The sequence below is a fragment of the Cylas formicarius genome, unplaced genomic scaffold, assembly GCF_029955315.1.
Source record: "Cylas formicarius isolate icCylForm1 unplaced genomic scaffold, icCylForm1.1 PGA_scaffold_4__25_contigs__length_36172078, whole genome shotgun sequence".
In the NCBI taxonomy this organism is placed as follows: Eukaryota; Metazoa; Arthropoda; class Insecta; order Coleoptera; family Brentidae; genus Cylas; species Cylas formicarius.
The window spans coordinates 31,065,773-31,079,758 of record NW_026844334.1 but is presented as its reverse complement, the minus strand read 5'-3'; the positions used below and the strand labels follow the sequence as shown (position 1 = coordinate 31,079,758).

General features: G+C 35.1%; 2 protein-coding genes across 2 annotated transcripts in view; both read right to left on the bottom strand.

Annotated features, from left to right (window-relative positions):
* LOC132700285 (fasciclin-1) overlaps positions 1 to 13,986 on the bottom strand; it is a 613,802-nt gene that overhangs the window by 553,199 nt on the left and 46,617 nt on the right. The window lies entirely within an intron of this gene.
* LOC132701220 (coiled-coil domain-containing protein 124-like) lies at positions 296 to 1,205 on the bottom strand. Its single transcript, XM_060668994.1, has one exon. It carries the CDS (start codon positions 1,136 to 1,138, stop codon positions 524 to 526), a length of 615 nt encoding a protein of 204 aa, XP_060524977.1. The 5' UTR covers positions 1,139 to 1,205; the 3' UTR covers positions 296 to 523.

Here is a 13,986-nt window from a genome sequence, read left to right as displayed (position 1 = left end):
AAGAAACCCAAATGGTTACCAAATACGACGTTGGGATAGGTAAAGATATAGTCGAAAGTCACTCGTTTATGAAATAATATAATCCAGAAAGCAAAACTTTAAGAACAGAATATTTTGCAGTTTAGCGTCATACTGTGTAAAATGTAAAATAACAAACACAGTTTTGGTTTATTTAAAAGCAATAAACCATAAGAAACGCTTAAAGTAAACGTGGGAAGACTCACCGCCCTATTCATCTACCACTACACACACGGTGGAAAAAAGGTACAAAACTAATGGTTTATTCGGTGGGATCCATTGTTTTTGGGTCATTTATCACATGTTTATTGCCGGCAGAACGAAGATCCACGTACCAATCATTAATCTTATTCCCCCCGATACAAGCTGCGGAATAAAAGTGACAAATTGTTTAGTTACCTTGCGGTGCGGCCTTGGCGAAAATCACAATGGGGGTTGTTTGCCGAACAATAAAGCCTCTCGTTAGCTTCGATTAGAGTAATTTAACATTTTACATTCAGTTGAATTAGTTGTGTTTATTGAATGCCAGTTCGTATTTTTGCACGCTTAATGGATTATGTTCAGATTTTTGCCATTCCTTAAAAACCATCTGTTTCAATTGAGATAATCTCAAGGTGGTATGTTCTCTCTTTAATTCTGAGAGTCTCTTCTCCTCAAAAGCCAGGTAAGCAGCCTTCAATCTTTTTTCGGGATGCATGTCTAGGGCGCCAGCAGTGCTTCCTAACAAACGAAGAGCTTGATCAATTCCTCTAGCCTCTTCACCGTAAATTTGAAGTCTGTTCAAATTCTCTTCTAGTGGCGCAATTTTTTCTTGCGCAGGTACCACCCTTTTAGCACATGTCTGAGCTTTGGTAATCTTCGTGGGTTTACGTGTTTCCATAGCATCCGTTTCCTTTAGAAGCAAAGCTTTCGCTTCGGCCCTTCGTTGTAATTGGTCTTGGCGTTTACGATCTTCTAAATCTTTCTTCCGGCACTTCTTCGTGGTTTGTTGATCGACATTTTCCCATTTCGCGTCTTCCAATTCCTTTTCTTTTAATTGGTCAGCTTTCTCTTTGGCTGCATTCTTTCTTGTGTTTGACAGTGCCGCTTTGGAGTTGTGGCCGCTAAATTTTTTCGGCATTGGGAAATTATACCTGGAGTTTTGACGATGTTCTCTGTTTGTCGATTTGACGTTACTGTTTGGTCAACGAGACCCTACTAACTGACTTGTGGCGAAAATCGCAAAACATGACAATTACGTCACATCCCCAGGTTATGTTATATTATGTATGTTAGTAGGTTAATGTTTGTCTAAAATATTTTTAGTTTCTTTATATTTCTCGATTTTATTGCATTGTGTACTTAATAATTTTGGCTTAAAGGTAAAGTTCATCTAGTCATGGGAGTTTCATTCTAAAAGTATCCTAGCGTAAGATCCTTGTAGCATTACCTTTCATTATTATTGGATAACAATTCTAAACCATTAAAATATTTTAATGAATTTAAATTTATTTTGGGCAGAAAAGCTATGTGTTGAGTTTTTCATAGGAATATCACGAGTTTTTAAAATGCGTTTTATTATAAACAATAAATTACTTTTAGTTAGCAGGTATCCCTAACCTAATTCGCTCTAAATGTTCTTAAAGCTCGGTCACTAAGTTCACTTTCGGTATCACTTTCTGAATCCAGTGAAATTATTATGGACTCTATTTCATTAAAAATGGTTTTGTTATGCCACTGTAAAATAATCTCATTGGTATGTTCAACACAGCTATTCAAAACCTCTGGTGTACCTTGTACTAGACCTGTTCCGATATGTCTATCATAATACTGTTTAGCGTGCTACCATGTTAACTCAATGGCATTAAATTCAACACTGATTTTGACCTCGAACAAAACATGAATCTTGATCCATCAACAAATCATTTTTCGCTCCCTGCATGGACAATAAATAAATTGCTTAAAAGTTGTGGTCTTCTTACACTTTTATTCAATAATCTTGCCAAGACGTTTTTGCATTCATTTAGGAAAGTATCCCCGTTTCGTCTATAAAAGTAACTTGTCTAGAGGGGGAATTGACATAATCGTAATTTATTAAAAGTTTAATAAATTAATATATGGTATCGCACAAGGCAGTCAGTATACTAGGACCAATTTTATTTTGAATATATATAAATGACATCTATTCGATTACAGGACTAAATAGTGAAAGCATTGTGTGTTATGCAGACGACACATACTTGTGGGAGGTACAGATATTACACAGGTTCTGAACAATGGTAGTAAGTTGTTTGGAAAAGCAGACAATTGGTTTAAAAAAAAACAAAGTAATTTTAAATAGAGGTAAGTCACACGCTATTTTGTATCGAACAAAACAGTCTAAATTGCGTAAACCACCCTATTTGGAATGTGATAAGCTTATTATCGGTATAGCAGATAATGTAAAGTTTTTAGAAGTAAATATAGATGAACTTGTGGACTGGAATAAGCATATTGTTCATTGGTTTTATTCTTCTTTTTCTTCATCTGGTTTGGCTTGGCTATCATATGGACTATCAACGGAGCTGGAGCGTACTGCGAGACAACGGGATCAAGCTTGTAGGTCCCTCTGGGTCAGTACTGCACTGTGTTTCAGGCGGAAATTTTCGCTTTATTGATGGCGGCCAGAGAGGTGCTTCGGCTCAACTACGGAAGCAGGAGAGTCTTCTTCTGCTCGGATAGTAGGGCTGCACTCATGGCGCTGAAGTCAGTGCGTACGCGCTCCTTGTTGAAAAAGGAGTGCAAAGGGGTACTGAGGAGGGTGGCTGAGGAGAGAAAGGTCACGTTGGTCTGGGTCCCGGGTCACACCGGTATCCGGGGCAATGAGGCAGCGGATGCCTTAGCCAGGGAGGGCTCCTCGCATAGGCATATAGGGCCAGAGCCCCGCTTGGGGATCGCCCCGTGTGTTAGGCGGGGAGCTCTCGAAGCCTGGGCGAGAGACCGGGCCGCGGGGGGCTGGAGAGTTGCTCCGGGAATGAGGCAGGCGAGGCTTATGATGGATGGGCCCGCCTTTCCTCTGACCAGGGAGCTGCTTAGACTGACCAGAAGGGAGTGTAGAGCACTAACAGGGGCCTACACAGGACATTGCAGGCTTAGGAGGCATCTTTGCTTACTAGGCATTGGAGACGACCCGGAGTGTAGGTGGTGCATGGAAGGGGAGGAGACCCCGTATCATCTGCTCACCGAGTGCCCTGCCTTGACATGGGCAAGATTGGGAGTCTTCGGAACGGCCCTGATCGGTCCGGACTCAGTGCACAGTATTGGGCTAAAGGAGTTGCTGACCTTCTATAGGAGGGGCGGCATTCTGGACGCCCTCTAGAGCGGCCTGGGGGCACAACGTCTATATTTATGAGTCACATATTTTCTTTTTTAAAAACCAGAAATATTTTGAATTGCATGTATCATCTCATGCGTACAACACTAGAACGCGAAATGTAAATTACCCAATACAAAGATTAACTCTAACTGATAAGAGTCCGTACTATATGTGTAGAAGATTTTATAACAAATTGCCCAACAGTTTAAAAGAAATAAATAGTTCGACAAAATTTAAAAGAAATATTAGGACGCTTCTGATAGAATTAGAACCCTACTCAATAAATGACTATTTTGAGAAAATAATCTAAGAATTTTTATATGTTATGGTTAATTGTATAGTATCTGTAGGTATTAGACGCTATTTCCGTTGTGATTTTGTATTTTGTAATATACTAACACAATTTGAAATAAAGAAATGAAACGTGGGTATGCTCCACAAGATATCGTAGGTAACCATCTTTTATGAATTAAAAACCTATAGCTGATAAAAATCAAGTTCTTGTTCTTTAAATTTACTATTGTGACGTTTTCCTTAAAAAAATGATTAACTACATCAGTTAAATCAGTCGTCTTGATCTTGAGGTTCTTCTTTCCTGGTGACTTTATTACGTTATCATCGGATCTTAAACGCTTTTTTATCTTCCAACAGTGGATAGAAAAATAATTAGTGTCTGAACTAGCCGCTGGAAAATTGGAAAGAAGGCAGTGGTAACAAAATTCTTCCATTATCATTTTTCGTGTTGAACATAATTTAGCAAAGATTTACCTTTCATAGCAAAAACTTGTTTAACTAAAAATCAAAAATATCGGTTAGTTTCAAACCATGTATACGTTTTAAGACACAAATATAAACATTTAAAATAAATAAGAACTAAAAGTACAGATTTTCACGAAATTATATATATGTATGTATGTATGTATATATAATGTATTATTTACAAACTACCTGCTACTATATATACCGAAAAATGACTATAAAATCATAATTAATGTTCTGACAATTTAAGTTCAATGTAAGAAAGGTATTTAAATCTAATTGATCGTTAAGCAATACATTTTGTTAATCTCCATGGCTTCCAATAAATTTAATTTTCTACTTTTTGTGGCTGTATGTAAAATATTAAAATTGTCGTCAAAAATGGGTTTCCTGTGTTTAAGTGTAGACTATTATCTTATTATTATATATTATTTTATGTTCGTTAATGCATTTCTTGAAGGATCTACTTGTTTGAGCAATATAAATTTTAGGACAAGATCTGCATTTCAACCTGTAGACATTTGATTTTTGGGGTTTTGGACATTTGGTTTTATTGTTTTTTAAAAATTTTCCTATTATGTTGTTAGTTCCGAAAGCTATTTTTAATCCACATTTTGAAAAATGTTTTAAAACATTTTCACTGGGTTCTCCTACGTATGCAATTGTTTTCAATTGTCCGTGTTCTGTATTAGGTTTCGGATAAATAGAGTTTACTGTTGTTTGGATTTGTGTTTTATTTATAATTTTATCTATAATGGACGGATTGTAGCCGTTGTTCAGTGCAATTTGTTTAATGATATTAAGTTCTTTGTTGTAATTTTCTGTTGAGAGTGGCGTATTAAGGAGTCTGTGTACAAAAGAGTGAAACGCAGCCATTTTGTGTGTATAAGGGTGATTTGAGCTGTTATGTATGACTGTGTCCTTGTGTGAAGGTTTATGGTAAATGGAAAAATCCAATTTGTTTTGCCTTTTCGTAATAGTTACGTCTAAGAAATTAATATAGTTATCCTGTTCAATGTCGATAGTGAATTTTGTACGATTATGTTATGAGCCAATGTAATTTAAAAAAAAAATCAATTGTCTGTCCGTTCCAACAAAGCAAGCAAAGACATCATAGAAAACTTTTACTTAAAGGATGTTCTAGTATGATATTTTTCAAACTATTCATAAAGTTGAAACAATTGTCATGTAAATATATATAGTTTCGTGGAAATCTGAACTTTTAGTTCTTATTTATTTTGTTAAATGGATTTTCATCAAATAAAAGCCACCTCAGTTCAATAAATATTCAAACTTTTATGCACATTTGTACTGTAACAATCCTGTTATAAATTTCAGAATACCAAAAAATGCATCATAAAACAAATGGTGTCAAAAAACATCACAGAAAGCCAAGTACGGTTGACTAAAAGTCAATATTTTGAAAATAAAAGAACTTCGTAAGGTATATTTGGGTCATGTTTAGACGATATTTATAATTTAATATATTTTTAAGATGTTCAACTTTTTTAAAAGATTTACAGAAGAAGTAAGTTTAAAATGTGTTTAAATATTGGAAAAATAAAACATTGTTGCGCTTATTTACTTGCCACGTAAGTACCTTAATTGTTATGCTGACAAAGAATTTCTGTTTTGAAAAAAGCAGATAACAAACAATACACGAGCCTACCAAAGACCATAAACTTTCAACTTTCTAGCTATCTACCTGATAGCAGTTAAACATTAAAAGTTTTGAATATGTTACCTTTACTGGAAAACAATATACTAACGAAATTGTCTTCTTTTAGGGCATATTAAAAAGTTATTTTGGGACTGTACTATAACAACTTAGTTGGATACCCACCATTTCTTCATTTCCTTAAATGTAATCTTTTCTATGAAATAAAATAAAGAAATAAAGACTCTTTATTAATATTATTAATATCTGTCTCAGATTTCTCTGCTTTGAAAGTATTGGTTATGTGATATTGGTAGAGAGGAGCTTCCTCAGTATCACATCACCAATACCTGCCAAGCAGAGAAATCTAAGACCGATAAAAATAATAATAGCAACAATAATAATAACAACAATAATAATAATATTTAAAGTAAAAATAATAAATAATAATAATAATAATAATAATAATAATAATAATAATAATAATTAAGAATAGAATAGAATATAACTTTATTAACCATTTAGATAAGTCACAAAAATAACAAATGTTATGTCAACAGTGTGGCGATTACAATGGTTATTACATAAAACAAACATTAATAAAGTACAAACAAATTGCACTAAATTATACAAAATAGTTCTAAGGGGTGTTTTTTTTCGATGTGTAGAACTTTAAGTTGCAATAAAACAATGATTATTCGATTGACAGGAATTTTATTTATCCGAAAGATAATCTTGTGGCATTACATTTTAAATATGATTTCTGGCATATGACCACCGCGGCTGGCGCGGATGTAGTCCAATCTGGACGTCCAATTTTCGATGACTTTTTCCAACATTTGTGGCCGTATATCGGCAATAACACGGCGAATGTTGCCTTCCAAATGGTCAAGCGTTTGTGGCTTATCCGCATAGACCAACGACTCAGCCCCACAGAAAGTAGTCTAGCGGTGTTAAATCACAAGATCTTGGAGGCCAATTCACAGGTCCAAAACGTGAAATTAGACAGTCACCAATAAATCGATTGTGGCACGAGCTGTGTGACATGTTGCGCCGTCTTGTTGAAACCACATCTCCTGGACATCATGGTTATTCAATTCAGGAATGAAAGAGTTAGTAATCATAGCTCTATACCGATCACCATTGACTGTAACGTTCTGGCCATCATCGTTTTTGAAGAAGTACGGACCAATGATTCCACCAGCCCATAAAGCGCACCAAAAAGTCACTTTTTCTGGATGTAACGGTGTTTCGACATACACTTGAGGATTAGCTTCGCTCCAAATGCGACAGTTTTGTTTGTTGAGGTAGCCATTCAACCAAAAGTGCGCTTAATCCCCAAACAAAATTCGCTTATAAAAATCGGGAACAACGGCAATCTCGTTTTGGGCCCATTCGACGAATCTACGCCTTACTCTTGATGATCGTTTGGCTTCAATTCTTACACGAGTTGGATTTTGTAAGCACGTAAACCCAGTTCCTTCCGCAAAATCTTCCATAAAGTGGGTGGACACAGATACAATTCCTGTGTTCGATGGCGAATGGACTCATTCGGCTCTTCCTCAGTGCTACGCTCTACAGCAGCAATAGCTTATTCTGCACGCACCGTACGGCGTCTCTGGGGATGCCTTATTAATAAGAGTAAACGGGGTGCGGAAAAGTATATAATCGAAGTGTATAATCGAATTAACTGATCTGATGGACGATTTTGTCGACGATAAAATGGACGTAGTGCGCGATACGTATTCCGCACAGAAACATTATTTTCGAAATAAACAAAACCTGAGCTGAGAGTCTCTCAGAAGTTTTCGGTTTTCAAAAAATCGTGAAAGGCGGGTTTTTAAGGCTTTCTCGAACACTTTACCAAAGATAGGGATGATTGCAATGGGCCTAAATTTATTTGTAATGTTCTTGTCTCCTTTTTTATAAGCAGCAATTATTTTAGATAGTTTCAGCTGAGATGTTTCTTTCAAATAGAAGTTTCAAGGTCAGAGTTGGTGTTGTCGAAGTATAGATCCAAAAATAAAAAAGTGTGTATATGTAGACGTAGGTAGCAATCTTCTGCAGTGGTACAAGAGTTGGAGACATAACAAAAGCACTACAGTCAGCTATTAATGTAGTTATCGGAAATGGACAAAAGATAGGTTTTCAATTTTCAAAAGAAAAAAGAGTCCACTTTTGTCGACTAAGAAAACCCCATTATGGTCCAGAAGAAAATATAATCGAGTATGTAGATACAATAAAATTTTTAGGACTTGTTTTTGATAGGAAACTTATTTGGCAAAAGCAAATTAACTCGCTACAGAGTGTAAACATTCACATAATATCCTGAAACTTTTATCACACACAAAATGGGGAGCCGATAGGTGCTTTTCCAACAGCACCAGTCCTATGGATCTGGATTAGTGGCACTCAACTTACGAAAAAAAGTAGCAATGACATCATATGTAACGAATGTAAAAGCATATCCAAAAAATCCGAACAATAAATTCTTATTCTCCGATATAAATACCTACTCCAGTCAAAGAAGTATTACAAGTCCTTTAGCAGTGAGATGTAGGGAATATCTCGAAAAAATTTAAGTAAACCTACCAAGACAACTGATAGATGATAATGATGAGATGACAACTGGTTAACGAAAAAATTCGTCAAAACTGGCGAAGCATCTGGATCGAATGTAACACCATGCTTCCAAAAACAATACCAGAAGAAACGGCAAAGTATGCGCACACAAATCTACCCAGACTTGACGCAATGAAAGCTTTTAGAGTATCTGCAGGACATACAACCCGTACTCACAGACATCTCCTTAATAGTGAAGTATATTTGACCATCGTTCACATGATCACTGAGTGTTTAATATATACTTTATAAAATAAAACCGATATTTGAAGACAACTTGAAAAAGAAATAGAGTAAACGGACATTGGTATATGTAAAAGAGATCAAAATATTTAACAATATATCGAAAATGCTATATTTAGACGAGGGATATATGTGTGAATGCAATAGAGATTGACAACTAAGGGCCCTAGCAGCCGATGCTGTGGATTGGGGGTATTTTATTGGGTAAACCTGGATTGCACAACTCACCAGGAAGTCTCCTACTCACCTTCCCTTGCTTTTGACAAGCAGAGCGTCCGTAAAGGATTTCACCTCCAATTCCCGCAAAAAAATAATAATAAAGGGTTTTTATTATTGAGTTCTTATTTTGTACCCATATCCAATAAAAATTAAAATTTCAATACCCAAGTAAGGTGTGTGCATCTTTAATGGTTTACAAGATACTCGAATAAGACAATGAAAAATTTGGGAGACATTTGAGAACCATCCAATTTTTTTTATCTGTCAAATTATTTTTTATCATATAGCACAAATTTAGATAATAGATTATCGGGGTTTTCTCCTGTTGCCTTTTAATTAAATAAAAGTGTGTATCGGAACACTCAACATTTGAAATTGCTCCGTTTAGTGCTTACGGTTCAATAAAATAACTTAAGTTAAGTAATTTTGTTTTCTTTATCATTTAATTTTAGGTTTCATGTTTTGTAATGCCAAGTTAATGCTAATATTTCTAAATAAAGTAGGTACTTGCCATCTTTTTTACCTTTACACTAATGCTTAGTTTTTATCTTTTTTAACTTTATCAAATCGTTTTTATACCACCGATAATTTGCTTCTTGATTGTGTGAGGTATTTCGTAGGAAAATTATTCGAAAAACACTCATTATTACGAGCTAGTTGATCGTACTTAGAGCAGATGCGCCAAAATCAATGAATACTTTGCGAAAATAAGTATACCTTAAACTGTTTGTTATATTGTTCGCAGTCGTACTAAAGTGTTGGTCGTTTGGTTCACCTGCAATTAGGTTTTATCGCCGGTAGTACCGAGGTAAATTTGAAACGCTCTCAGCAGGAACAATAAGTCAGCCGAACGCCAAGTTCATTCCGCGATGAAACGAAAACGGCTCTTCGCATGACGGGCTTTGTGTACCAGTTAATGCTGAATTATTTCCTTCCGGTGCGTTTACGTATATCCTATACCTGTGTGTACCACCGCGTCACACACCACGACCATACCCGCATAGTTCCCCACAGGCGCATACTTTTCAATGTCGTTCGCTTACCGTTTGTGGAATGAATGGTCGTTAATACCTCGGGTAAATTAAGTTCCAACCATATAGCTATTAGATAATATAGTGGGCCCTACTACGGTAAAAAGTGATGCGCCGCAGATGGCTATGATATTCTTGCATGCGTCACTCCCAAATAACTGAGTTGTCACACTGCCGTAATTTTTACATAGGAAAGATGTTTGAGTAAATTGTTTTAGTGCACAAGAATTACAGGAAATATAAGTAAACAATTAAGCTGCAAGTTTTACTTGAACAATCACAAGGAATACTCCTCGACAATTACATATCTTGTAAACCTCACTGTGGGAAAGTTTTTGTTTGTCATCATGCTTAGTGAAAATAACAATGCCTTTCGGTTGGTCAAAAATTACAAATCAATTCAGCTGAAACTGCCAGGAAGAATTTAAATGATAAATCTGTTGGATATTTTTGGGAAGTCCGAAGGCATTACTGCAAATTTTTGAGAATTACCAGGAATTGTAGGCAACTATTCAAAATTTTGGGGTACTTTATTTGTAGGTCACCTACCTCCTTAGGTAGGTAAGTGAATACTGCAATACGTATATACACAATTTGACGCTGATTAAATAGAAATACTTCTATAACATTGAATATAGTGTCATCATATATATATATATATATATATATATATATATATATATATATATATATATATATATATATATATATATATATATATATATATATATATATATATATATATATATATATATATATATATATGATATATATGATGACACTATATTCCGGGATATCATCCGTTCGCTTGTTAAACTCCGACTGGAATCCTGCAGACGTTTCGCCAAAATCTCACTTGGCATCTTCAATGTTCACGCTCCGAAAACACTTCGAACATATACATATATATATATATATATATATATATATATATATATATATATATATATATATATATATATATATATATATATATATATATATACATTTGTTTTATTGCTTACATCATCTTTTTTGGAATTTTTAAAGGTGGTGATCCTCTCTTCTTATTGTGTTCATAAGCAACAATGTACTTTATTCTTTTCAATAAAGGCCTTACTAAATAATTCATGTATTTATTCATTTATATTTTTAAATTGTGCTGATTCTCCAATTATATCTTCTGTGAACTTCAAAACGAGTTAATAAAGCACTATATAAAATGCTATTATAATTAAAGGTAAGTCGTAGTTGTGGCATAAACCACAATCTTGTCTACAAAACAGGACTGGCGCGTGCACCTGGAAAACTATATTTCTTAATAAGACAGTTTTTCTTTTAGAATGTTTCATGTGAGCTTACACTTACACTTTTAAAAAATTCCGAGCATTTCTGGAATAGTAATTTTTTGTTATTTACATTTGAATCCAGATAGCAATAGAATATAGGTAAATTATTGTGTGAATTGATACTAGCATCTAAATCTCGGTAGACACAATACAATTTCTACATGTACTTACTGCTGTTAAATATTTTTGCAGTAGCCACCATGCAATTTTTGCTAGCAAAATGTTTTTTTTTTTTTGAAATTTTGATACAATAAACGACACTCTTTAGCGTTCGATAATGTTAATTCTGTTACATTTAGAGCTAATTGTTTATTGACTTGTTTTATACTAGTATTTTAAATTTCTTGGTTACATTTTCCAATACCTACAGTTTTTTAACGAAACTGTCTATTGGTACTTTTCAAATAATATATTTGGGCAGTGAGACTTTCAGCAATTACTGGACTTGCGATGAAAGAGTGGGCGTTCTGTCTATATGAGGTGCTTGTCGAATTTTTTTTCCACTTAGATGTTTTTCTACTCCCGTCTGTAAAATACCTAATTACCCACCGATCTAGCGTGCGGGAAGCGTCACTTTACCACGTCAGTTTTCCTTCCCACAAATCCGAGCCACTTCAGACATTTCCGGAATTTTACGGCACGGATTTGGGAGCAATAGGATGTTTTCGGAGATATTTCCCACGCTTTGAATTTTGACGTTTGTCAATTCTGACGGTTATGTCAGTGAATGTATTCGTGTTGTTTTAAGAAAATGTACCCAAAAATTTACGGTCGTTTTGCGATTAATAAAGAAATATAAATGTGTTTTTTTGTATTACATATACTCGCTAGAATAAAATAAACAAAAAATATTGGCTAGTTTTTTTTTATAAATTAAGGTATGTATATATTTCTAGGGCGTTCAAAATTCAATTAAACTCCTCGAAATGAAATTTCAAGTGATCAAGCATGTTAAATGGCAAGGTTCGGCTCTTTTTTCCAGCGTAATGAATTTGAAGCGTCACTGTCACATTTTCCCTTGCGTCTCAACAGTTCCCCCACCATTAGTCCCACACCGACTCACACTGAAACATGAAAACAATTGGGATTTCAGTAATTTTCAAGTCATGGAGTCAAAGATAAGTCAGCCGAAATGATCTCTCAAGGTTAGAGTGTTTTTTTTAAGGAACAATCAACTGACCTTCATTAATTTGTCAAAAATTCTCGGCTACAAAGTGGAAAATAGTAACAAAGTAAAGAACGCCAACTTTGAAAATTGCATTGAACAATTAAAGATCAATTTATCATTGTATTCCTTCTTGACAACATGATTATGAGCTTCTAACTTTCGCGTACCAGCAGAGCACACACTCCTGGGGTAAAAATTACATCTTTTCATAATGTTTATTGTTTACATAATAGCCATTTTATATAGTTTTCTTGCAGTGGCCAAAGAACAAATAATCCGACTGGAAGGATCGTTTTTATTTTGTACGATTTTTGGAAGATGAAGATTTCCCTAAAACTCGGACTAACCGATTTTTCTAGTCTACTTGCCTACAAAAGTTAATTTTCGCTCACCATAACCCTGTCAATTGAGAAACACCTTATTTTATCAATATTATCAATTTCTTGAAGATTGTCGTCGTCGATCTTCCTTATGATCCACGCCGTTTTTTACTTTCAGACTCTAACGCGACATTGTCAAACTACCGTTTCTCTGTTAATTTTCATTTCGATATATACCATTAATATTTACGAGGGCGGCGCCAAAATTTCCCTGCCTGAATATGAAAGAAACAAAGTAGAGTAACAACTTTTTATTATTTTTCAATATAATCAATTCAATCAATCAATAATTCAATAACTTCAATACACTTGTTACATATCTTCATTAACAACTCAATCCCTTTAAAAAAATATTCTTTTGGTGTGTCTGCAAAATGAGCTAAAACCGCCGCTTTTAACTCAACTTCGTCGTTAAACCGCCATCCACGTAAGTCCTTTTTCAAATATCCAAACAAATAATAGTCGCTGGGGGCCATATCTCGATTATACGGAGGATGATCTATCTGTTGGAACCCACACTCTAAAATGGCAGCTTGTGCAACACCAGCAGTATGGACAGGTGCATTATCGTGCAAAAGACGCCCGCCTCTGGTCAGTTTTCATCGACGTTTTACACGTATGCAGTCTCGCAATTTATGTAATAATGTTGTGTAATATTTACCATTGACAGTGGTATTAATTTCTTTGAAATCCATCAAAAGAATTCCTTCACAATCCCAAAAGATCGTAGCCATCACTTTTTTTGTTGACTGGCAGACTCTGAATTTTTTTGGAGGTGCTTCACCCTTACGACGCCACTCCATTGATTCTTTTTTCGATAGAGGGTCATAATAGAGAACCATAGTTTCATCTCCCGTCACAATAGTTTCTATCACAGGCTTCAGTTTCGACACACAGAGTTGCAAAAAAAAACCGCGCACACTCGATACGGCGTTGTTTTTGAATAGCCGAAAGGTTTTTAGGAACCCACTTTGCATCAACCTTATGCATACCTAAATGATCATGCTGCATTCGACGAACACTTGTATCAGAAAGCTTAGTAATTTCTGAGACTTTCTTGACCTTTAAACGTCGATCACTCAATACCACCTGTTCCACAATCACAGCAATATCTTCTGTTATGACCTCCACTCAATACCACCTGTTCCACAATCACAGCAATATCTTCTGTTATGACCTCCACTGGTCGACCAGTTCTTGAATCATCTTCAAAGGACTTCTGCCCCA

What these genes read in the sequence shown, in the direction of transcription:
- LOC132701220 (XM_060668994.1), bottom strand. Translation starts at nt 1,138, where the DNA reads ATGCCGAAAAAATTTAGCGGCCACAACTCCAAAGCGGCACTGTCAAAC.